Source organism: Ixodes scapularis, unplaced genomic scaffold, assembly GCF_016920785.2.
Source record: "Ixodes scapularis isolate PalLabHiFi unplaced genomic scaffold, ASM1692078v2 PGA_scaffold11__112_contigs__length_91849675, whole genome shotgun sequence".
Classification (NCBI taxonomy): domain Eukaryota; kingdom Metazoa; phylum Arthropoda; class Arachnida; order Ixodida; family Ixodidae; genus Ixodes; species Ixodes scapularis.
Genome location: NW_024609837.1, coordinates 45,766,633 through 45,791,691, shown reverse-complemented (window position 1 = coordinate 45,791,691; position 25,059 = coordinate 45,766,633). Strand labels below are relative to the sequence as shown.

Below are 25,059 nucleotides of genomic sequence, written 5' to 3'. Positions count from 1 at the left end.
GATTGCCAATAAAAACAGTATCAATAGGATCAATAGTCCAGTAACTAATAAACATTTTTCCCCCCAAAAAAAGGTTTTTTTTTACTGTCTGAATAGGATATATCTAAAGCCCTGCGTGGATAACAGTTTGGTTATCCACATCCGATCCGCATCCGCAGACTTTGTATCTGCATCCATACTGCATCCGCAAACTTTTTACATTATTGTATCCGTATTCGATCCACATCCGCATACTTTATATCCATATTCGAACTGCATGTGCAAAATGTGGAACCATATCCAACTCACAATCTAGGCAATCATTGTGTATCATAACATCAAGCGTGAATGAAAAAAAAAATATGAATAGCTTTTTTTAGGCTGTTTGCTTATCTTTGTACAAAGAAATCTTTGGGTCACCACTCAAAAGGGATGACATTTTATCATTATCAGTTTCATCATATTTATATTAAAAGTTATCAGCCTTCCCGAGACAATGCGCGTCAAAGGAAAAATGATCTCAGTTGTGTGATTGTCCTACGAGTCCACGGCATTCTGTCCAGAACTGCACCAAAAAGAAATATATGTATATACATTTTTTTTTTTTTTTTTGCTTTGAACAGTTTACGCTCATTATAACAGACCTGGTTACAACAGACATTTGGATATAACATACCGACTTGTGAAGTTCGGTTGGTTTTCCTCTATGCGCCATTGACTCAACTTCATATTTGCATACAACATATTCTTTTCACAACAGACCAAAAACTTGGTCAAAACCAAGGTCTGTTATAACGAGCTTAGACTGGAACACATATTTTATGCAGACGCATACTTTTGAAACATAAAAGTTAAAAAAGGGCATTCTAAGTTATGACATTTTAGTTCCGTCAAACAATTAAAAACTAAGAGAGGTTCATATTTGTTTGGCTACGACGCCCTGGCGTCGTGGTTGGACGGATATGAACTACCAGACTTTTGGGCTAGGACTCTTAAGCATATAAAAAAGAAACACACAGGCAGTTTACGGGCTGCCTATGTGCGTGCACTGTTGATTCCGAAACTTCGCAAACCGTGGCGCCACATGGTCACGCTCGCTGTCGAGGCATTTCTTTTGTTTTGGGAATTATGTCCACACTACAGTTTGTGGAGAGGGGGAGGTTTCTTCTACTTTCTTGTGACTTGTACGTTTGAGGTTTTCTATGCCCGGAGAAAGTTTTCTGCTCTTTCCCTGCCGATGTACTAGCTTTCTCGGGACAATTGATGTCCTGCATTCTTTACTTTTTCTGTAGATAGCATTTTTGACGAGATGAAACACACTAACTGAAGCGATCTTCAATGCGAATCTGATCTTTCTTAGGATCTCTATCGTTTCTTTGAAACACATTTTGTGGAAGTATGTTTCGTAGACAACTTTTCATGGACATACATTTCATGGACACACAGTTCGTCGACGCTGTACGTTTTGGGGGCACATGCCCCTGCGACGTTTTGTTGACAACGCATTTCTTCACTAAGCTGCTAAAAGCTAGCGCATGATTCACTAAGGCGTGCTTAACCAAACCATGTCCCCCTCCCCCTTGTAATCCAGGCGAGATGCAAAAGTTTGTTGCGAAAATAGCAGGGTTGTGTGCGACTAAACGTCTCAAGTTTTTCTATGAAACGAACACGGGGAAGCCTTTCGATCAAACGTCGCATGTCGACAAAACGATCTGTAGATGAAACTTTAGTCGACAAACCGAATGCCACCGGGCAAAAATTTAGATCCGGATTTGCGTATATCCGCCTCCGCATCCCCTGATATCTGCATCCGATCCGCAATCCGCCCTAATTTGTCTAATTTTTATTCGCATTCGCCAGTTTACTGCTGATATTCGCGGATATCGGCGGATAATCCGCGGATATGCAGGGCTTTACCCATACCCTCTTAAACTACAAAGGTAGAAAAAACCACACACACGACAGACAAAGGCAGCGGTCGTGAGGCAGGTGACCCTTTAAACTCCTTTTGCAGTTGGCAAACAGTGGTGACAAAACAGTTTCTTCAAGTTATCTTACATACTACGCCGTCAGAACAATCGTCACTGACAACTTGAAAAATGCAGGTTATGGCTCGAGCCCGGTTCCCCTACCAACGGGAGTGCGGCAGAGCTGATAAGGACGCAGAAGAATGAATCACAAAGCAAGAAGCTTGACGCTCTGCGTGTTTTAAAGCCGTTGGTGAATGTAAGAAGGAATAGAAGCCCACCATGGTCATCTTCATCGTGTTCTCTTTCGTCTTGGCTCGCTGAACCCAGTGGTAGCTGAAGACGGCGAGGAAGACGCCCAGGAGCAGAATGCAGCCACCGGCGCTGGCGAGAATGGCAGGCAGGTGGTCCTCTTCCCTGAAACGTGAGAGGAAGTTTTCTGGGGTCACAGCAAGTTCACACAAACAAGAAAAAAGGCAGACCACGCTCAATTGCAAAAAAAAACTGACCGTCTCTTTGGCGTTTCCCAGAGGCATTCTAAATCAACGCATTTAGAACGCCTCCACCCATGCACATCGGAAACCACGGTCCATCACGTATGTTACGCGACGCACCGAATGGATTGCCCGTTGCTGTCTAGGAAAATTTAAACAATGTCGGATAATGGTTAAACATTGTTTTATTGATGATAGGGTTATGTCAAGGCCTCTTGATAAGTATCCTCTAGCTTTAACAATGTCGGATCCTCACGTTCTTCCGTGCAGCGCCATCTGGTTGGGGTCTTCGTCGGAGCAGTGTGGATCCTTGGTCGTCGTGTCGTCAAACACCTTGTACGGTTTCTCGGGCGGGCAGGTTGCGGTGCAGTTGAACTGAAACCCAAAAAGGAAGGTAATAGGGATCCTGTTAGAACTTCTCCCACTGCAACTAGCCATTATCATTTGTCGTCACCAGCATCCTCATCATTGTCGTTGCTGTTGCCATCGTCAACATCCTCACCACGGTCATCATTATCACCTTCATCGTCATCAGTTATTATTACTGTCATCACAGTTCTTATTACTATTATGATCATTACCAGCCCCCTCATTATTATACAATACAATCATCAGTCATCATTGGTCATTATTAACGCCATAATCACAGTTACTGCAGCGTCATCGTAGTTGTTGCTACTATCATTATCATCACCTTAGTTGTTACGCCAATCTACAGGCAAGTTGCAATATACTCACATGCACTCACATGCTGGAGCGAATATAAAATGGCAAAAACTGATAGAAGCCATTATATTCAAAAATTTTTAAGTATATAATACTGAACGACAAGATAACGAAGATTGAACATGTAATCATAAAGTGGCAGATCAATAATAAATCAACCGACAACATCACAGGAGCCAACGTGGGAAACTTAAAAGATTCAATGCAAAATTAACATGGCAAGATAAGAGATTGGGTTCGGAAGAAGGGAGATGCTCCCACCGTGGTGCGGTTCTCCGAGTCGTAGATGCGGAAGTTCCGGCAGTGGGTGCAGTGTGCGGCGGTGGGGCCCGTGCAGCCCCGGCACTCGTCGTGGCAGCGCAGGCAGCGACGGTTTGCCTCGTCCGGGAAGTGGTCCCGCTGGCAGCGGTCCTCGCACTGCTCCCCGCTGCTGTAGTGCAGGCACTCGCACACAGACACGTGGATCGAGTAGGCTGTGCAGTTCTTGCAGCGCTGGTGGCACTTGCGGCACACCTGCGAGACGACGGGCAACGGTGGCGTTGCGTGTGCGTTTCGACGGCGGAAGCGGAGCGCAAGTTTGTCTGCTTCTTGCACGGGGGCTGCAACGGTGTCAGAATGCCGAGCTCTTATTGGCCGATCGGAAAGAATAGTGGGTAGACCTCGAGGCATCTAGCATCGAGGTCTACCCACTGTCCATTTGAGCAAAGCCAGGTGGAGCTTGGAGTCGTGCTTACGTCGCTGCAACCACCGCGCAAGCAGATGACTTGCTCTCCGCACGGCGACTGACAGAATGAAAACAGCAGGGCGCGTTTTGCAAACGCACGACCGCAACAAGTCGCTGTCGTCGAGCAAGCAAGAGAGGTTGGTTCAACATGTGGCGCCATCTTACGTGGAATTGTGGCAACTCTATGGCGCTCCACGGCCGCAATCGTCAGACCAGATTTCGAGCGTGAACGTTCAAAGTGCCCTTCCAGACCGGGAAGCAGCGAAAGCGTCCAATTGTTCGGTGGCACGTCCTGCTCAGAGTAGCCCTTTTTGGAACCGGCCGCACAAACTTGCAACCAACCGAAGCACATCCCGTTCGCTGCTTGGCGACTACGAACCCTGTCTGCAATACGCATTTGAGGCAGCAAGACGAGCCAGCCTCTAACATCCGAATTACGAGCCTCTTATGTGTGCATAACAAACTCGGTGCAACGAATGAATGAGTGAAATTCACTCTTATCTTTTGTGTTAGACCACCCGTGGGGCACATACCAATTAGCGCCGTCGTCGCACAAATATGCGTTAACATAACGTTGTTATTCCAGTGCCTCGCCTCCTTCTCAAAAGTGAAGCCATGAAGCCACCTCGCAGAAGGCTGGCAATATTCTTAAAAAACTGAATATACGCGACCTGTGCATCTGTACGTCACTCGGCCAGGAAATTGATGGCATTACAACGAGCCGACCAACGGGTCACCGGCGAAAGCGCGAGTCCGTGGCTCACCGATTTCCCGGTGAGTGACTTGAGCGCTCCCTCCTCTTGTGGTCCGAAATATTCGTGGTAGAAACTCTCGGGACAAGGTTCCTCTGCCTTCAGACACTGCTCCTGAAAAATGCAGACGTCGAAAAAGGAGTTAAAAGGGGCGCCCCGTCACTCGTGTCGGCAAAGCGTCGCTGCGGAGCACGCAAGAACTATGGGAGGCAACGAAAGCAGAACTCACCACGACGTTGGGATCGTAGGCGCTGACGATGGCCTTCTCGCAGGAATTGCAAGCCCCGGGCCCCACAGTGTTGTTCGGACCGGTGCACCTAACAACAGAAAGCGAAACGTTGAAGTCAAGATGCGCTCGTAACATTGACCAGCTCTCTCTAGGTATCAGAGATGCTGTCCATCCGGCCCTATGCGTTTCAGCATGAGGCAGTGACAGAGGTCACGTAGAAAAGTGTGCCATTTAAGAAAAAAACTGAGAAGAAAACACTGAAGACTAAGTAGCCCACCAACAGTGGAGAGACAAGTTGCATCACTTAATAGCAGACTATAAGTTGCATCATTCAATAGCAGACTATCTCCATGCTGTCCGGACATCCATGTAACCAATTCGACTTAAAAGTTGAGATGAAAATTAGCAAGCTGACACTTTTTCTATTATTGGGAAAACAATATTTACTGTAACTAAACGGTAAACATCGTTGTTCACCGTAAAGCAGGCTAGGTGGCGCACGCTACCACCCGTTTTAAAGAGTGCAGCAATTAGCACCCATGCATCCAACGGAAAACGGGGTGTGAGGCACGTACCCTCCAATGCAGTTCTCGTGGCAAGGCATGCACTCCCCGGACTGGTTGTACTTTGTGTCCGGGCACTCCCTGACACAGTAGGGGCCGTCCCGAACATGGCGGCACTGGGTACAGTTGTTGGCACCCTAAAGAAACCAAGAACCATGCAAGACCATTAAAACCATGTTGTCTCATTTCACACACACAAAAAAAAAAAAGAGAAACGACTGAACAACTTGGTGCTTGTTATTCAATGAAAAAAGAGGACTACTTACGGGGCCATAGCATTCTCCCAGGCACTCCTCGTGACAGTGTTTACAGACGTAGTTCCCATTGTCGTAAATCCTGCGGTAAACAAGGAATGCAATCATGCTGCAATGCTCTTAGGGCAACCCCGCTTACAACAAACACACACAATGAAGCCGTCAAATATAAAACCAGGTTTATAGTCTAAATGTGGAAGCCCTTGTGAAAAAACACTTAAATATTAAAAACTGTAATTTTACATTGTGAAGACTAGCTATGCATCGCTTTGCGCATTATAATTAAATAAGGTTCGTCATGTGGCGCCAAAGTATATAGAGTGACAGAATTGGAGTGAACAAGCAATCTCCCATTCCTTTCGTTTTTGTTTTTTCTTGCCCAGAAACGAAAATAAGTACCGTAAATGACTTAATTTTCGCAAGGACCCAATTTTTGCGAATTTCGTGAATCGCCTACAATTTGCGACAAATAGGCGCCATATTGAGATCCCACCACGTCACGAAAATTAGAACCCGCGAATTATTCCAAAACTTCAGCTTGACCTAAATCGCGAAACATTGAGCCCGCGAAAAATAGGTCATTTCTAGTGCACAATTAGAATGCTAGCGTGGTGAGATGTCCACACACACGAAACTAACCTAGGTGGTAAAATTTTGCGTCATAAAGTGTGTCAGTAAAGTCAGAGAAAGCACAGACGCCATGCTTAAACCATGTCGTGCACAACACAAGCGTGGCACGGTGCACATTTACGTGAAATGCCGGGAGCATCATAGCAGTCACGTACCCTTTGGAGGTGTCGCACTTCTCGATGCACGTGTCCTCCAGACGATACGACTTGCATGAAAGGCACTCATTCGGCGCCGGACCCCAACAACCGCTCGTCGAACATTGCGAGTGGCAGACCAGATTCTGGGCCTCTGTAAAACGGGCATCGCGCGAGAGAAAAACGGCGGCGTTAGACGTACGGAAAAAAAATGGCGATAAAATGGTGAACGCAACTTGTGTAAAAACAAAACAGGAAGACAGTAATAGATATTCTGCACGCTTGTAGTTATTTTAAACAAAAAAAAAACATGCAAAAGAAATTTGCAGAACGGGTTGTGAACAAACACACCGACGCCGCACACACTCGTGGTTGAAAAGCATCCACAAAGTGGTTGCAGACGTGGTCCCATCAAGACGCCGTCCAATTTTAAACACATTTGACGATAAGACGTAGACGCGAGACACAGACGCAACTCGATTGAAAAAAAACGCCGCATGAAAATGACGGGGCGTAAGATTGATGCCTACCACAGTCTGTCCGGTTGGCGTTCCTCTGGAGAAGGATGTTGTGGGCGCTCGACTTCATCACTTGGTACCAGTCCACGCTGTCGGCGAAGCAGAGGTCCTTGTTCTCCAAGATGGCCACGCTTCCAGAGCGGATCTTGTTCAGGCTCCGCAGGTTGAGCGACTTCAGGGAACTCTTGACTATGTAGAGCGCGGCAAAGTACCTGTCGAGGGGAGCGCGGGCGTTAATGAGCTTAACACGTTCGTCTTCAATCAATCAATCAATCTCCCAAGCCCTGGCGGCTTGTGCGTAGGGTCGCGATAGAGCTTTGTCAAATTTAGACGTCAGGATTAATAAGTGTTATGATCAGTGGCATTCAATTCAACTGCCTTCCCAATTTCAAAACTGCCATCTAGCTTTGGTCTTATTTTAGAAGGGAATGCTAAACCAGTCAAAAGACTTGTATATCTAGAGGTTATTCAAATTTGCAATGCACGAGAGGAACACAATTTTCATGAGACAGCTGAAGCAGTGCTCGTCAAAACACCATGCTGTCACAAAATTTAGACCCTGCCAGCACTTTGCAGATGACGCGTCAAGCCATTGACATGCTCATTAGATTCAGAAAATCGGGCCACTCTTCAAACAGTTACAAATGTAAAAGAAAAAGCTTAAATGGTCCACTCAGCCTGAATTTTGTGCTTAGATGTGGTTAAGAATACAAATGCGCTCTCCACATCATACTGATTTTCGAAAGTCAAATTTCTGCAAATTTATTACTTTCAGGAAAACCAAGTATTAAGCCTTCTCTCGTATCCACCATGTCTGACTTATCGATGGCTTAGCTTCCGAAGCTTTTGTTTCGCTGAACAAAATCATTCGTGTGTCACAATGCAGGCTGATCTGACCATTCAACATAAAGCTAAACAAGGAGAAAGGGTGAACCACAGAAGCACAAACACACTCACGACAGCCACTATGCTACGGACCCACGAGAGGTCGAAATCAAGAGACTAACAGGTGGCAGGAGGGTTTGCTGACGCCACACGCACACCTTGCACTGAGCGCGAAAACCAGGGACAGGCGAAGCGGCACACAGCAAGGTCACGGGGCACACGAGTCGCAAAAGACTGCATGCTTCTATTACCTGTCATTTCCCTTGGATTCGTACACAAGATGAGAAATTAAGTGACCGTGGATCCCACTGAGGGCGAAACAATGCGAGGAACGGTCTCAACACAGCGAAACAGACACTGTCGCGGAACTGGCAAAGGCTTTTGAAAGCAAGCAAACGTCTCAACACACTTCGTTAACGGGGAACAGAGATAGTAATGACGAACTTTCATTGATGCGGATGAGAGTGATAGGTGCCTACTGAGCAACATGCTAGCAGCATATAACTCCTTTAGAGTCCATTGTCACTTAATTCATGCCTGATAAAAGACAACTTGCTGAGCTTTAACTGCTAAAGTCAAAGACGTTTTGTTCAACTGTTCAAGAAATTCCCAGATCAGTTTCCTACAGATACTGTATATCATTAGCCCCTATCTACAAAAACAATACGAGATAATAATTATAATAGCGAATTTTGGCAGTGTTATTGATTGAAACACTAGATTCAAAAACAGCAAACTGAACAAATGAGAAGAAAGCAAATTCCGCACGTTTGGGAGCCGAAGCATGAGGCACTCGCAAATATTTTCCAGTGTCCTAAACAAACTCCTTGCTTCGATTTCACAGGTTTCGTGTCATTTATCCACTGGTATATTTAAGGGCGAAACACTTCATAAAAATCTGTTTGCTCATTTTTTGGAGTTCGAGAAGATTCTACTTCATACCACCAGAGCTTGACTGGCAACGAAACCAGAAACAAAGAAAATCTTGCAAAAAAAAGCAAGAGCGACGACTGCAGTTTAACAAAGCTGAGTAGAACAACACTGGGGATGGAATTAAGATCTTGGTGCGAGCCACGAAGCCCTCAGTCCTTCACCGGAGTGTTGCTCAATGAGCACAACATCCAGGAAAACACATGAGCCATCATTGCTCATTTGGTGGTCACTCACTCTAAACTTCACTGCTCTTTGGACACGCACAAAAGTTCTCAGTACACACACTAACAATCACTTGAAGCCGCCTTTCCTTATGAAATCACAAAGCCAACTTTGCAGAAAAAAGCATACAATTGTAAACAATACTAACAACAAAAAAGAAAAAAAAGCCGTTTACAACTCCCTGTAACGCCGAACTAAAGCGCAGCACTTGAGGAGGAGGAGGGAAGGGTACTGGGGGGGTCAGTTGACCTCGGAAGGGGGAGGGTCACGTGACCTCGGGGGGTCACGTGACGATGACGTCATCAGTGACGTCACTGACGACGTCATCAGCATTCGCATCGTCATCATCACCGATGACGTCACGTGATCCCCCCCTAGGGGGGAATAACGTGACCCCCCCTAGGGGGGTGGGTCATGTGACCCCCCCTAGGTCCTCCCGAAAAACCCGAGGTCCTCCCGAAGGAACCCGAGGTCCTTCCGAGGTCCTCCAGAAGAAACATGAGGTCCTCCCGAGGTCCTCCCGAAGGAACCCGAGGTCCTTTTGAGGTCCTCCCGAGGTCCTCCCAAGGTCCTCCCGAGGTCCTCCCGAAGGAACCCGAGGTCCTTCGGGAGGACCTCGGGTTCCTTCGGGAAAATTTCCCCATGATGCACCTTGCGGTTACGGCGACGGCGACGGCGACGCCGACGCCGCTCAAGTTGGAAACGGGCACCTAAGAGCTGCGCTCTAAAACGGTAAACTCACTCGGTCAGCGTCCTTCCACCAATGACCTCGAGGTTCCGAAAATAGGACAGGGAGGTGAAGTTTGGGTGAGACGCCTGGATGTTCACGTAGCCCGTGACTTCTTTCAGCGTGCTAAACACCTCCAACTTGCTGGGGTCCATTTCTTCGTAGCGTGGTCCAAACGAAAAGCTGAAAACAATGAAAAAAGAAAAAACAGGCACCACGGTTAGCATAATCCACGGGAAAGTAAAAGGAATACGAACGCTTCATTCTGACAACACGATGACACTCTGAAAGATTAACCTCCCACAGTAACCAATGGCTTCACCAACGCAGGGTGAGGCGTGTCCTACATAAGCATCCTAAAAGGGCACTATTTTCTCTTGGGGTCCTCACCACCTCCATAAATTGTGACCAGTGAAAACAGTTACTTGCGTCGAGATTCCAAACGTTTCTATTATTGCTTTTTTAGGCGCGCTTTGCGTTATGTTTTGACGAAAACGTCAAATCTTTGGCTATAGGAAACATAATTCAGCAATCATCGTTTGAAAAATCCAGAGCCGTATATTGGGAGAGTTTGACCAGTTCATGATATCGTTGCCGTAATGCACCCCTCATGAGTGAGCCAATCAGCTCTGCGAGAGGCGCGAGAGCATGCACATGAACTCCCCGCTGCTCCCAGCTGTGCGGGGAGGTCCGCCATTTTCATTCATTCGCTTGATGGAACGAATAGGATAAACATCCAAATTTCGCTTCTTTCCTTTTATTTCGCTGGCTCTGGCAAAGAAATGATACAGTGTTATTCCTCGATGGGTTAAAAAGCTTAACGAACAAAGTTTTCTGGACAAATTACCGCAAACATTTATTCGGGCGAAAAAGAAGTCGGCCCGTAGCAGAAAACGCGTAGCCTCAACAATGCTCTGCACCGAAAGCGTGCTGCGTCAAAATGGCAGTTGTTTCCTCTTTGCTTCTCCTTTCTCACTCGCTCCTTCGGCACTCCCACCTCTCCTTCAATTTTCTCCTCTCCAGCGCCTTTGTCGCCACACCTACTGGCCAGACTCTCCCAATATACGGTTCTGGAAAATGCCGTCCCACAATGCCCCCTGGTGTTTGCTTGAGGTGCAGGAGGGGAGGGGGGGGGGGGGGCGTGACACAATCTTTGATTAGAGCTTCATTAAAGAAATCGGCCGCCCATGAGTAATTTTGGGCTTTTTTATCACCGTAAATAGACCATCTCAGTATCTACTCGAACGGCCCTTTAATATCGCTACGCAGTCAATGAGATTGAGGCCCTAGTCAATAAGGATGCCGAACAATGAATCTCGAAGCAAAAACATAAGCCGCACCACATATGTTTCTAGAGCTCTTGGTGATTATAGGGATGGAGGTGGCAGCGTGAACTTACTCTGCGTAGACCTCCTGGAATCCATTGAACGTCGAGTCCAGAATGGTGAGGGAGCCCTCGATGATGGTGCATCCACGGAATAACTCAATGTTGATGGAGTTGACAATGTTCACACCTTGGCAGTCTGCGCGACAGAGAACGTGGGAATTGAAAGAAGGCATGAAAGTTTGCGATGAGGCAGCGTTTGGACGGTCGGCGGGAACCAACTCTCCCAAACACTTCTGACGCAACACAAACAAAAATGGAGCGTTTGGAAGAAAAAACAGCTAAAAATTTTCATTACATCCAATTGGAATTCTAACTCGTCTAATTGGAATCAAATGGTTTTAGTAGGTTCCAACTGGAAGCACACTGTTCAAATAGTCCCAGCAATTAGAATTATTTTTTTCGCTTGGAACCTGAATTGGTTCTAAGTGGCTCCTATTGGTTCCCACTGTCAGTGACCAGTTGGTTGTCTAAAAACCTAATTGGTGCCAATGGGAAAATTTCCATTGGAACCTAATGGAAATTTTCAGCTCGAAATGCATGGGAGAGATAGGACGCAGAGCACATCAGTTGGAAATGCGTTCCGGACACCGTAGTAATGCTTGACTATCAGATGATCTACACACAGCGGTAGCAAGATGGCCGGCACCGAGAGGCTGTACTCGCAAACATTACGCACGTCTGCAAACGGCCGCGCTTCGAGAGCTAGTGTGGCTACCCTGGATGGAAAACGCTTTGTTGGGGCCACTGTACTCTGTTTCACAATAACTTGGCGAACTGTGGAGGCCAGGGCCCCGCCACCCAATAAAAGCGTCAGAGCGAGGCACGTGACCTGATGTTACGGGAGCATTTATGTCACCACGCCAAATGCGAGGCGCAAGGCCCGGAGGAACCGACTGTCATCTGCTAGCCAAGAGTCGTCTGCTCCAAAACCAACCAACTTCGAATGAACGTCCGTTGCAGCAACATTTCCGTTGGCTAGAATGGCAAGCACTTCGGGAACAGTTCGTGAGGCAACTATACGCTCAATTTAGCTGTGGATCTATGACGGGTGCTAATGACAGGGCACAGTGGAATGTTTTGGGCAGAAACTTCCAATTACACGGCTGCAATCGCTGGCAATCACCAATGGCCACGACACTTTAAGGCAAAAAACTGAGCGGATACGGATGTGAAGTCACTTTCTTGGTTTAAATATAATTGAAACTCCTAAATTTGTAATTATTTATTCTTTATTCTTCATATCTTCTCTTTTTAGTAGATGGAATCGCGCGAGTTCAATTGCCGTTAAAAGAAAAAGAAGCCTAGAACTACTTTTTGTAGCGGAGGGCTGTGTTACTGTGGCAGTAAGGAGGCCCTGGTAGCCTCGATCATGGAGTGTTATTGCGTGTCTTGTTCCGGCGCCCTTATTGGGTCGCGGTGGCCGCAGTCTCCACAGTTCGCCAAGTTATTGTGAAACGGGGTATACATTCACAATTGTCGGTGGTTTGACCATCAGACAATCTACACACACCAGTAGTAAGATGGCAGCACCCAGAAGCCATCCTTGCAAATGATATCGTAATATCCCGAGATATTGCCCACCTAGAATCAAATGGAAATTGGGTGAAAATAAAGAGTTGTCTAACTTTCGGTGTGCAATAAAAAGGAAAGGTTGAAAAGTGCTAGTATTGGGTTCTGCGACCTGCGAAACTTGTGATCGCAGAAAAAAGTGAAGAACCAAATTCGACCGTCGTTCCCAGTCTGCAATGTTCGCTTATCTCTCACCGTGGGTAAGTAACACCATTTCTGCCAAAATCGTCGTCTGCCAGGGCCCTACAATTATGAAAAGTGGGCTATCTTTCAGTGTTTTTGAAAAACTTACAAATCATGATAAGGATAAGGGTGGGTTATCTTTCGGGGGTGGGGCATTTCTCGGGATATTACGGTACACAGAGTGCAAGTTTGTCTGCTTCGTTTGTAGGGGTTGTGGTGACGTCGAAATGCCGAGCTCTGATTGGCTCCGATTGAAAAATAGTGGGCAAACCATAAGGAAGCTGTCTTGAGGTCTACACACTACCCCACAACCAGAGCCAATCAGAGTTTGGCGTTGTAACATCACCACAACTTCTGCAAAAAGAAGCAGGCGAACTTGCACTCCACATACAAGGTTCCGTCACGACTCGACTCACTCTTTGGGCAGGGCCCGTCGCAGGGCACGCACTCCCCGTGCTGGGCCTTCTTGTTGGGCGGGCAGTTGCGAACGCAGGCGCCGCTGTCCCGCAGCAGGTGCTCGGGGCAGTCCCGGACGCAGGTGGCCCCGTAGGCGTACTTGCCGTCCGGGTTGTCCTCCCACGAGTAGGTGTTGGGGTTGTAGCGCATCATGGGCGGGCACTCCTGCTTGCACACCCCGTCATCGTAGAAGTTCTGGCAGGCCAGGCAGTCACTCTGCTTAGGCCCCACGCAGCCGCCCGCGCAGAACAGGTGGCAGCACTCCCGGGGCTCCGGCCCGAAGCAGCGCCCCTGGTGGCACTGCGGCGAGCAGTTCACCTGTGCGGAGAGACGGGTTGAGAAACGGCATCTTAATCGTCACATACAATATGAATGTGTAGGGCCAGATCAGGAATGTAAAGACCGGAGCAGAGTACGGCAAATCGTAATTGGTGGTCTCAAGAGAAAGATTGAGAAAGAGAGTGACAGAACAGCGGAAAAAGAGAGAGAGTCATGCTCGTTTTGCCGCGACAAGTTGAGGCTGGTAGAGTGCCTGTCACCTTCGTTTATTTTAACATGAAACAATCTTTGGCTAGGTGTTCAGCCTTTCGTGAAGCCCAGATAAGAGTGAAGCCTGGATAAAAGTATGGCTGCGAGGCCCGACACTTATTGGTTGACGAGTGCTCGACGAGGATTGGTTAACGGGGAGGTCATGTGACCAGAGGGGTAGGCGAGGAGGAGTGAGGTAGGCAAGGAGGAGCTCAACCACCTGTGCGCACTAAGAGAGAGGATTCCTCCAATTGACTCTCCAACAAGGCCACCAGAGCACTGCGAGCGCTCGGCGGTTTCGACGAGGCTTGGCACAAGCTTGGACCCAAGATTATTGAAATTTCGTCGAGCGGAGCGGGGTGCTTGCATCAAGCCTCATCGGAACTGCAAAGCACTCACAGTATGCTAGCGACCCAAGCTCCACCTGCGGAGAAGGCACCGCCTTAGGAGGCCAGCGATGTCATTTCCAATTAGTCATGTCCCTCAAATTTGTACCAAAGGGTATTCCTTTTTCCTTCCTCTTGTTGAACACAAGGGGAGAGAGAAAGAGTCTCAACCGTGCTGAAGTATCCTGGAGGCCTTGACTACTACAAGTAATCAAACTCGAAAAAATAGCTCGGTACACCTAGTGGTGACCTCAGGTACACGGACCACAGAGATGGCACGCACTCACCTTGGAGAACTTCTGGCAGTTGTGCGGACCCTCACCCCAGCAGTGACCCCCGCGGCAGGACGCGTCGCAGGGCGGGCAGGTCCGCTCAGGCTGGGTGAAATTGTACACGTAGACCATGTGGGCCGGTGGTCCGGAGAGGATCTCGTCCCACTGGACACCCCGCACGTGGCACAGATTGTAGTTGTTGAAAAAGCCCACGTTGCCACGCAGGATATCGCGCAGTGCGGGCAGCTCCAGGTTGTCCATCTTGCTCAGGGTGACAATGAGGGCAAACTCTTCGTCGTGGACGTTGAGCTTGAAAAGGTTGCGGCCGCGCACAATCATCAGGCTCGGCAGGAGGATGCGCTGGACGTCCACGTGCGAGATGAGCACGTAGCCGGTCACCTCGCGGATGTCCCGCAGGAAGCTCAGGTCCAGGCTCTTGTTCTGCGCAAGTGCCGGGCGTTCAGGGAAGGAATTACTCGCTGGATGGCACTGGTAATGACGCCGCAACCGTCAAGGACTATGGTTGGCAACAGCTAGGTTAAGAGTGAAGTGGAAGCTCCTCCCACCTCTTTCCACTTAAGCAGGAAGAATGCTGGAAAGGAAACAAAATCCTCTCCAGCGTTAAACTCTGTTAAACTGGAAAGAGGTGAGAGGAGCTTCCACTTTACCCTTATAGGAGTAAAGTGGAAGCACTTTACTCTTATAGTCTATATAGTGCAAACCATAGTCCATATAGTCCAAACTAGTCCACAAGTTTCTTTTAATCTTCACTTATCATCATCATCTCTGGAAGCACAGCATGAACTCGTCACTCGATACAAGGGGAATAGCCAACCCGATCCAAAATAATCATTATTATTACAGCGAAACTGAAATCTCTCCAATTAGAGACACTCATGGACAAGCTGTGCACACTGGAGCATCCAGTAGTATTCATCTTTTGAGGCAAGAGCATCCTTACTCTGGATTCTCTAGAACGAGTTTTGCCTTTTAAGCAAGCAGTGCAGAATAATACATCACGGTAAAGCATATTCTGCCTCAAGTACCTGAAAGATATTAGTACAATTTCCTCTCTTAAGCTTGTGTTTGTTTGTTTTTTGTTGGGATGGAGGAAAAGGGGGAGAAGATTCCTATAGTTTGTGCTACTACCGACTACCGGAGGCACCAATGGGGAGAAAAATGTGACTTGCATTTCTTTTACAACGGCCTCTAATGCAGGCCTGCAGACTTAACACTCAAGAAAGAAAAATCTAGAATTTCAGATAGGCTAGTAGAGGGTCTCAAACACCTTGGAACGTTTGCCGCGGGTCTCATGCGGCCTGCGAAAACCTGGGACGCGGCTCGCAAGTGTATCGTGGCTGCGAGCCCCCTTTCCTATGCCTCGAGAGCACATGTGGCATAAGTAATAGTTTTATATCGTCGATTCATTCCAGCTTGAAAAGAAGCTCTGCTCATATAACCTGTTCACACATTTTTTCACTCTTTTGTTTTCTTTTGGAGCGAGGATTGCTATGTCTATATGTTTGCATCTCGGCTCTTTGTGATGTCAACTAACCGCAACGAATACCGTGCACTACTGGACTACAAGCTCAAGCTCTTTGCTCAAGGAGGCACCTCTGCTGCACGAACCTTTGCTCAGCAGGAAAAACTGCCAAAGATTAAGCCCTGAACTTGGGCTTAATACCTTTTAAATACACATATTTTCTTATAATCAGGTGTGGGCCCAAAGTGGTATATGCAAATCAAAGCTTAAAAATGTCCCTGGCAAAATGGCGAGCTTGCAAAATGTAGGGAACGCTCAGTCCCTTCTCTAGAAAATCTCTGGGGCATTTGCTGGGAAAGTTGGCTGCTCTGCGACATGAAACATGATTGTTTTTTGTTGTTTTTTCGTCCCAGAATATTAAAATACCCCCCCCCCCCCCCCCCCAACCCCCCACCTCGTTGGCCCTCGACCTTCCCAAGTAGCACCCAATGTTGCACGAACATTCCTTGGATGTTCTGAGTGTTGAAAGAACGTTAAAACACCATTCGGAACGTTTGTATGCAAACGTTCCCTACAAGGAAGCTGCTCAACATTCTAGGAACATTCGTTGGCGAACATTCATACGCACAATGTTCTTGGAACGTACCCTTTCAAACATTCATATGCACTTTGTGGGTTTTGGGGAGGTGGGCTGTCTGGTCCTCACACTCAAGTGAGTTTAAGACACCTGGGCGGCCGTGGGATAAACACATTTCTTTTATTTTATTTTCTTGAATGCACTAACTTTTTATAGGAAATGTCTACATTAATAAAAAGAATTGTAAAATATATAGTATATAATACGTTCTGGAATCTACGGCAAGCACGGGATCAACGTAGGCTTCCAAATTTAATTTTCACGCAAATAAAACAAAAATCTAGTAATTCAAAACCATGGAATTCTGAGACCCCCAAAAGAGCAGCACATGGCATGTCACCCTCCCGACCCCAGTGACACCGTTGCTCCGAACCTTGCACTCAAAAAGTGGCGGAAAGATGACTGCCATACCTGAAGCCATGTCAGCTCCAGGTTCCCGTCCACGTAGGTGCAGTTGGTATACCGGTCCCTGAGGTTCTGGTAGTGGTGCTCGCGGTTCGACGGAACCGACATGCGACCGTTGGTCCCGATGCAGACTGGACGAGAAATAGGAATCGCCAGGTCACACACACTGTCGTTCCCGGACGATCGTTGCCATAGGCCTCACTATACCGTAGGCCGTGACAGTTCTTTCGCAGCCTATGGCAGCAAAGAGGCCGCAGTGACAATAGCCACTGACTACAGGACAAGGCCATTAATTATATATGTAAAAAAGTCACTGCAAGTTGTCCTGCATACAGCATGAGCTTCCTACCTTTGATAACGTTCCGGTATCTCGCAAAACCTCAAGCGCGCATGCGCAGCCAAAACCTGACAGAAGGCAACGAGCGAGTGCCTGGAGGTAGGGAGTTCTATGGTACTGGTCTTTTGCGGTGCCTTTTCCAAACAGCATCCGAAAGAGACGCCCTGCTGTTCTCATCCTGCCAGTGACCATGGACAGTCCCTGCTTTCTCAAGCTGACTGGCCTCCAATGACTTTTTACTAGTCCCTGCAGTAAAAAGTCATAGGAAGCCAGTCAGCTTGAGAAAACAGGGTGTGTTCCAGGGACACGCACGCGTCGAGGTACCCTATAGACCTTTTCTTTAAAGGCGCCGCCATCTGGCAGCACAGCTATCTGGGTAGGCAACGGTGTGGGTATGGGGGGAACTTGGCTAGACTTGGCTATGGTGGGCTGCAATAACTTGGTTGGAGCTTGTCCGGTTAAATCCAGCTGGCTACTCACAGGCCATCACCTTGCCGCCTCGAAAGAATGAGGACGAAGATGGTGGGGTGTTTTGATTGAGTTTCCACAGCGAAGCATATATGAGCAATTTAATGTAGTCTATATATATGCAGGTAAGCTCTCGACATTTGATAGCTCCATCTTGAGTGGTGGCATGTAGACTTTTTCATACCTTTCATATACCATGGGGCTTGCAGTGATAACCTAATTGGACCACCTGCACCGGGAATTAAAATCTGTCCTCTTGTCGTACACGAAGTGATCGTGAGCTTAAACGTGACGTTCAGTCTGATACGTATCTCTCGCGATTAAATCTCGCAATCGACTGATTTCATAAATTAGGATTCTTGGGAAAATGCGAAGCTCGATAACATTGCAGCCACACTCGCGCTGCAGCTCCTTGTCCTCATGGCACACTTTCTGCTATTGTTCTTATGCTTTTTGAAATTATTTATCCATCCGACGACCACGCAGTGGTAGCCAGACAACCATAGATTTTTGGAAATTGCAGCAAAGTAAATAGGAGCACTCGGAACTAACTCATACACGACATCTGTTTTTAAGCCTCTTCGCCCATACCCTTGGCGGTTGCATACCCTGTGTCAGCGGGCAATCTAAAAATGCACCAGGTCAAGGGTACGTCAGTTACTGGCTGGTTTGAGGTTATGCGAAAAAGGTCCGTAGGGCGTGAATATGTGGTCGCCAGCCCGAGCTGTGGTTAAAGCAAGTATGGTCGCTGAGAGAGCGAGAACGGCGGGGCATGTCTTTTAGAACGCCCGGCCTCCGGCACGCGCCCTCTGCGCCTTCCGTTGTGCTGCTGGCTGCGCGCGCGCGCTCGCGGTGTACGAAACGCAAGGCACTGTCGAAGGTAGGAAGCTGGTGCTGGAGGCGGGACAACTGAAGCCCCTCCCATCCGTTTTTACCTAAAGGCACATGGATCAGTGTTCGTCCTATAAGTACGAAAAAACTCTTTGTATACTTTATCCCGCAAGTCATCTTCAGTGTTAGCAAAAACATGAATAAAAGAACATGTGCTCATTGAAGAAAAAAAAAAAACAACTTTCAGTTAGAACAAGCTGTGGACATTACTTTTGTCCCGAAAACACCTATCTTAAAAAAGGAATGTTGTGTGCAAACGTAAAACGCCAAATGTCGATTTTTTTTCTTGCCTCCAAAAGTACTTAAAATACTTCGCCTCTTTTTTCAATTATTTTCTTTTCTTTTTTTTTTTTTTCTTTTTTTCACTGGCGGCAAATGCGCACTTTGTACTTCAGGTACTCGAGCTTGTTCTCTCATAATATTTTGCGGCAAACTTTATTTTTAATAAATCACCCGATGGACCTTGAGACCAAGCTATACAGCATCGCTTCAAGTAAGCAGTTCCCTCCTGATAAGGTACTCCGAACGTGCAGAACCCATAAACACTTCTAACCGCTGGTGGACTTTTCTTTTGTTGTTTTCTCCTCCTTGCGAAAGAGCGCCGCCGGTTCTAAAACTACAAGATAAAGCCAGGATAAAGGGCTTCTTTGAGCTTGCACGCAGATGAGAAAGCACTCGATGCAAGATCAAAGAAAGCACGCAATCGACAGCAATACGGACTGCTAGACAACCTTGCACCAACGCAAACTCGTTGTACGCAGATGTGAAAAGATATTGAAAACCGACCTTGTCTCCCCTGCGAGTGCAGGGACGAGCACGTAACCCAGTAAGGCAAGACTGCAAGCTCAACAAAGCAAATAAAAACACTATAGGCGGCATAACATGACCGAAATACACATAGAAAAGTGAGCTCGAAGAATGTCACACGAGGGAGAGTATTAAACAAGAGAGCTGCGTTGTTCAATACATCCAATAAAAAAAAAAAAAAAACTACTATACACAGCAGCGTACAATCACAAACAACAGAGTTAGACACCACAACCACACCAACAATAAGAGCTCGAAGTGTCAAGATAGAAACAAAAATTGTATGATACGCACTCTTTCCTTTCTTGACATGGCCGTTCTTTTTGGACCGAACGGCTCCGACCAGAAGTACGAAGATGACTAGAAGGGTCACAACGACCAAAGTCCTCGAAGTCATGGCGACTCGACCTCACTCCCCACGAAAGTCCGCATCACCTCTTTTTCCTCTAAATCCAAGCGGACTTTTTATTTTATTTTGTCTAATCCTAACTAGGCACTTCGAATCTCCTCCTGCACCTTACAGCCCGAGGCTATTGTACCTTCACAACACAGTTCATCGGGTCAAGGACCCTGGGAGACACCTCATCAAGACTACTCCTGGAAACCACCCTCCGAGGAACTCCCTTCAGAAGACTCGTCTTGCAGACTTCCAGTAGTGAAGAGCACGCAGACTGGTTTTGCAGACTTCCAGAAGTAGAGGCCGTGTTGTACACCTAGAGGACCGCCTCTCGCAAACGTGGTCGTCTGGAAGACGGTTACGACCTGGTTGGCCGCCACGTTAGGCTTACGCACGTCGTCGTGCTCCTGTACGGCCGCCAGCTGTGCGTCCTCCTCCACCGTGCCATCGTTGCCTGCAGCACGAACAAGGGAGGGAGCGGCGTTTTTAGCGCGCGCACCGAGGTGTACCTGATAATGTTTATGGACTGGACTTCTCTGCGTCTTGGGTTACGTCTGGCTGCAGCGGACTCGCGCGTTGTTGGATACCACGCGCCCCGGCGCGCGAATGATGCCGCCGGCTTCGCACTCCGACGCGGCGGCCACTCGAAGGAAAGAAGAAAAAAAAAAGTGAAGGGCTGTTCATAGCTTCGCGGACTAAGCCTCCTATCTCCCTTTCCCCGCCCTTCTTTTCAAACACAGCCCAAGGTGCTATTTGGTCAACTCCAGGAGCGATAGCTTATCATGTCGAATGGTGCTTGGCTAACGGCACTTCTCAGTGGAGAAGCTGCACGGGCAACATGCCTGCCTTCTCGAGCGTCTTCGGCAAATCTCCAAAGAAAAGAAAAAGGGACACTAGCTTTCAGAGTGGAGGCTAGTCTGTTGTTGTCGAGAATGATATAAGAGCAGCACTTATAGCGAACTTTTAGTACGGACTCGCCGTCGTTTCCCTAGAGCACATTAGTCTAGTTGATCGGATCAAGCGTTTCTTGTGGAGCTTTCGGCAAAGTGCTCCTTGAAAGGCGTACAGACGAGTGTTGAAGTCCTTATCAATGTTGTGCAGGACACTTACGACGAAGGCTGAATCTTAAGAGCCTTCCTCTCTGTGTGGGAATGTGCGTTCAGTATGTCTCCACGAGGAAGTAATGTGATGGGAACACCTCACTCTATTCATAATGTTGCGTATCGGCATGTAACATGTGGCAATTAGATAGTCAGGGAGTGCAGAGGTGGTCGCCTCCGAGATGGCGTTTTGTTTATAGCTTCCGGTACGTGTTGAACCTTAGTTTTTCAACCAACGGCGAAGTTGTGTCTTTCCCAAGGTAAGTCACTGCCCGCCAGTATTCCCCTTAACCCAAAAGCCGTTGCATCCAGACACACAAATACACAGCCAGTATAACTCCTAAATGCACTTGTCAACGGGCAGGCCGTTTCATAAACAAGACGAAGTGCAGTGGACGCGGGTCTCGGGCGCAGGTCGCACCGGCGGAGACTGCGACCATGCTCCAGTGGCTGTTGGGGCTGGTTGCGGGAGTCCCGAGCGCTCCAGAGGTTTACGCACAGACGTAGACGCAGCTTCGGGTGAACACCCCAGGATGGTCCCCGTAATCTTGAAATCCGGTGTGATCTTTCGCTGCGCTTGTGTCCGCGAGACCCATGTGTGTTCCGTCTACTGGGACTATTTCAGTTTCAGATTGCTTATAAGAACATCGCAACTATTTGTTTCTTTCTTACAAAAACGACTTGAATTGTCCAAATCGTGCGCGACATCTCCCGAACATCATCAGATGTTCGAAAAAGTAAGGAAAATGTTGGCACCGTGTCGCCATTGATATGTATGAGTGCTTCATTTTCTGTGTAATGCTCCTGAAGTGCAACAATTTCATGATATATAATTTCTGGTCTTCCTTCGACAATTTATGTTTTAACCCAAGATGTCCCCATCAAGACGTCCACCCTCCCTTCTCACAAATAAAATGACACGATAAATCATGATGCTTGCAGCGCCCGTTCTTCGCGCTCATATCAAACCAAAACGAAAGTTCAGAAACGAAAACATCGCTCCCAACTCCCACCGCCATCACCCATGAAACGTGCCGTGACCTCGGGAATTCCATTCCCGCGCCAAGACGGCAATCGTCAGAATTCCGAGAGTACCAGGTGCAACTCCAACCGGGGTCAAGTGGTTCCTGACCCCACACGACTGACCCCCCCTCCTTTCTACCTCCTCCCCTCCCGCCGATACGACTCTCCCCCGCAGACGCCCCCAGGCAGAGGATACCGTTTCGCTGGAAAACGTGACCAACTACCACATTCGACGCGGAGCATTCTTTTTAATGCGGTGTTATGTTGTATGCTATTTCCGCTGTTTTTTTTTTTTTTTTTTTACTTTTTTTGGTGGATAGCGGCAATTCATCAAGGCAAACAACTGTCACACAACGGAGCAGCTGAATCGTTAATTAAGCGATGGTATCTTCGAGTGTAAGACAGAGAAATTCCTCATAAGGGTACTCGTTCACACATGGCTATCTGGAGGAAAACGGCTTCGTTGTATGACAGAATTCGGTATAATTATAACGAAACAATTTATTAAAATTTAACTATAACGAAACAATTTATTAAAATTTAACTATAACGAAACAATTTATTAAAATTTAACTATAACGAAACAATTTATTAAAATTTAACTATAACGAAACAATTTATTCAAATTTTTAGCTCTCTCTCTCTCTCTTTCGAGATTTGTTAGATGTCGTTAGTCCTTGCTGCGCACTCAACACTAGAAAAAGCTACATAGTTCTGTTTTAGGTACCTTGTCTATTCACGACGGGGTTGAGACATAAATAAGAGAAATAACTGTTCACCTCGAGCAAGAAGAAGAAAAAAAACAAAAAACTGCCCCCTTTATGTGTAATGTAATGTTATTGTTTTTTCGTAATTGGAAGAACTTCGGCTAAAGACTGCAGTAAAGTTTGGATCCACATAGTAAATATTTTCCTTTTTAAACTTCTTTTTATATGTAATTCACTTTTGAAACGTTTAAGCAAGTGTCCAGACCATGGCAGCGTAGCTCCACGGTCTCCCCCCGAAACAACGGTGTCACTTGCAAAGTTGCATACGTGCGAGAAAACATGCAACCCACGGAAACAGTTCTCGAGCCTCGGTTGTGTGCAAACCGCCAGGATAAGGGCTACGCCGCGCAATCATAAAAAGGCCAGAGCTCCTCGGCGTGAACCCATTTCACAAGTACGCGTTTACAACGGCAGGCCTTATCTGTCGCGTTATCTCTCACCCCCCTCACGCTAACCGTCAGGGAGACCGAGATAGAGCGTCGGACGCTGGTATTTCCGTCAAAGAATCCTTACGCGAGAGACAAAAGATCAGGCGTGAAAGTTGTGACACCGAGGAGATAGCTCGTCGTGGTAGCGGTTTTCTGTTATCCTGTACTGTACTACAACGTATCTACGCTCTCAGAAGAGAAGTGCCCGCTAACGCCCCCGGTGTGTAAGAAGAAACGCTTGCGGCGGTACTTTGGTGTAGGACCGTTCCTCAAAAAAACAATGGACCCTTTTTTTTTCTCTTTCTGAAAGAGGTTGGCGCGTGCGCACGCCCTCTTCACGCGGCGGCGAAAGCTCGAACTAGAGTTGGCGTCCGATAGGGGAGCTGCGCTACCTCTCCTGCTTTCGCAACTAGGCCGATTGTCCCGGACAGTTCGTCGAAAATTATAATAAATTTGCTATTTTCGTGTTATTTCTGAAGATGATGGAGCATACTGCTTCCAAGGGGATCATCAGGTCAGGCACGTAGCAAGGATTTTGTTTCGGGGGGGGGGGGGGGGGGGGGGGGGGAGCGCTTATGACAAAATGCTGTATGAGAGGGAGGGAGAGAGGAAGCCCCAGCAAAATGGAAGATATTGGGAAGAACCCGCCCCCCCCACCCCCCCCCCTCTTCCCTGGCTACGTGCCTGTCACAGGTTATGTGCTTTCATAATTCAACGAACTTTTGGAGCTTCTGCTTTAGAGGTTGGTGGTATTGGTGCTACGCTCTCGAAACACACTGACTATAGTTTATAGTAGCTGCCACAGTATGGCACGATGATTATCCGAAGGAAACGAGCAATGGCGGGGAATCGAATCCAGAATTCTCGAGTTCTGCAGCGCGAGCTTTCGCTCCACGTGCACTTCAACCGAAGTAAGTTTTCTCGATTCCTCTTCCTCAACACAGACACACAATGGAGAAATAGAGCGTTATCACTTAATCTTACATTTTAGAAACAGTTAAAAAGAAAATAAAGAAGCAACAACAGACTTCATATAAATGTTAAACAAGAATTGTCGGCGCCAATTATTAGTGGTCAGTATATCAGTCAAGCCAGTCACGCGTGCATTGAATGCGCAAACGAGTATTACCAAGTCAGCTTCCAGCGTGAGCGCCCGCGCGCTTCGAATCAAAGTCTGCGATTGTATCGAATAGCACTGCTTCGAGCATACAAAAAGAAAGAGTGGCCGCTTTACAAGTACACCGGCAGCTATGCTCAGTCAGCTCTTTAGCTGACAGTGCGGTGGGGGCTACGTGCTCGCCTGGCAGACTTGTATGCGTTGTACGTAGCGCTTTAGAAGCAACTCGTTATTCATACCTAGCTCCTGGGTCATAAAGCAACAATTTATGGTTATTTTTCGAGAGAAGGAAGGGGTAACGCTCTTCGTTACACTTTAAACAAGTAACGAGTAAGGGTATTCAGTTACTTCTGGAGGGGAACGCGGACCAACACGAGTAGCCAAACCAGTTCCCATCCCAACAAACGCTAGATAAACCATTAAAAAGAAGACGCGCGCAAGTTGAGGTAAAGCGTTCCCGTTACATTGCAGTGACTAATGTCTAACTCATACATAGTTACTTTTTTGAGTTAGTAACCAGTAACGGCACTTAATTACTCTATTTCAGTAACGTGTAACCGTCTGTTCGCCAGACAAATCATTGCAACCACCTTTTGTCATCGACCCCCCCCCCCCCCGCCCCTTCTATTCGTCGGTACGGGCGGAAGCGCCATCACGTGACCAAAGATGGACGTCGGACTC

At 47.4% G+C, this 25,059-nt stretch overlaps 1 protein-coding gene across 2 annotated transcripts in view; it reads right to left on the bottom strand.

The window, feature by feature from the left end:
* The window catches only part of LOC8036473 (epidermal growth factor receptor), a 32,862-nt gene extending 12,254 nt beyond the window's left edge, over positions 1–20,608 (bottom strand). The window contains exons 1-16 of one of the 2 annotated variants that reach the window (XM_029980051.4): positions 19,841–20,608; positions 17,050–17,174; positions 14,534–14,959; positions 13,293–13,650; positions 11,137–11,260; positions 9,753–9,920; positions 8,107–8,163; positions 6,983–7,182; positions 6,474–6,606; positions 5,701–5,770; positions 5,447–5,571; positions 4,872–4,959; positions 4,655–4,756; positions 3,428–3,679; positions 2,697–2,815; positions 2,228–2,363 (exon numbers count right to left, since the gene is read on the bottom strand). In XM_029980051.4, the coding sequence (XP_029835911.2) occupies positions 2,228–2,363; positions 2,697–2,815; positions 3,428–3,679; positions 4,655–4,756; positions 4,872–4,959; positions 5,447–5,571; positions 5,701–5,770; positions 6,474–6,606; positions 6,983–7,182; positions 8,107–8,163; positions 9,753–9,920; positions 11,137–11,260; positions 13,293–13,650; positions 14,534–14,959; positions 17,050–17,174; positions 19,841–19,943 (2,586 nt within the window). In that variant the 5' untranslated portion in view covers positions 19,944–20,608. The remainder of the gene's footprint in view (positions 1–2,227; positions 2,364–2,696; positions 2,816–3,427; positions 3,680–4,654; positions 4,757–4,871; positions 4,960–5,446; positions 5,572–5,700; positions 5,771–6,473; positions 6,607–6,982; positions 7,183–8,106; positions 8,164–9,752; positions 9,921–11,136; positions 11,261–13,292; positions 13,651–14,533; positions 14,960–17,049; positions 17,175–19,840) is intronic. The other variant, XM_029980053.4, reaches the window with a different exon arrangement.
* Positions 20,609–25,059: the final 4,451 nt, after the last annotated feature.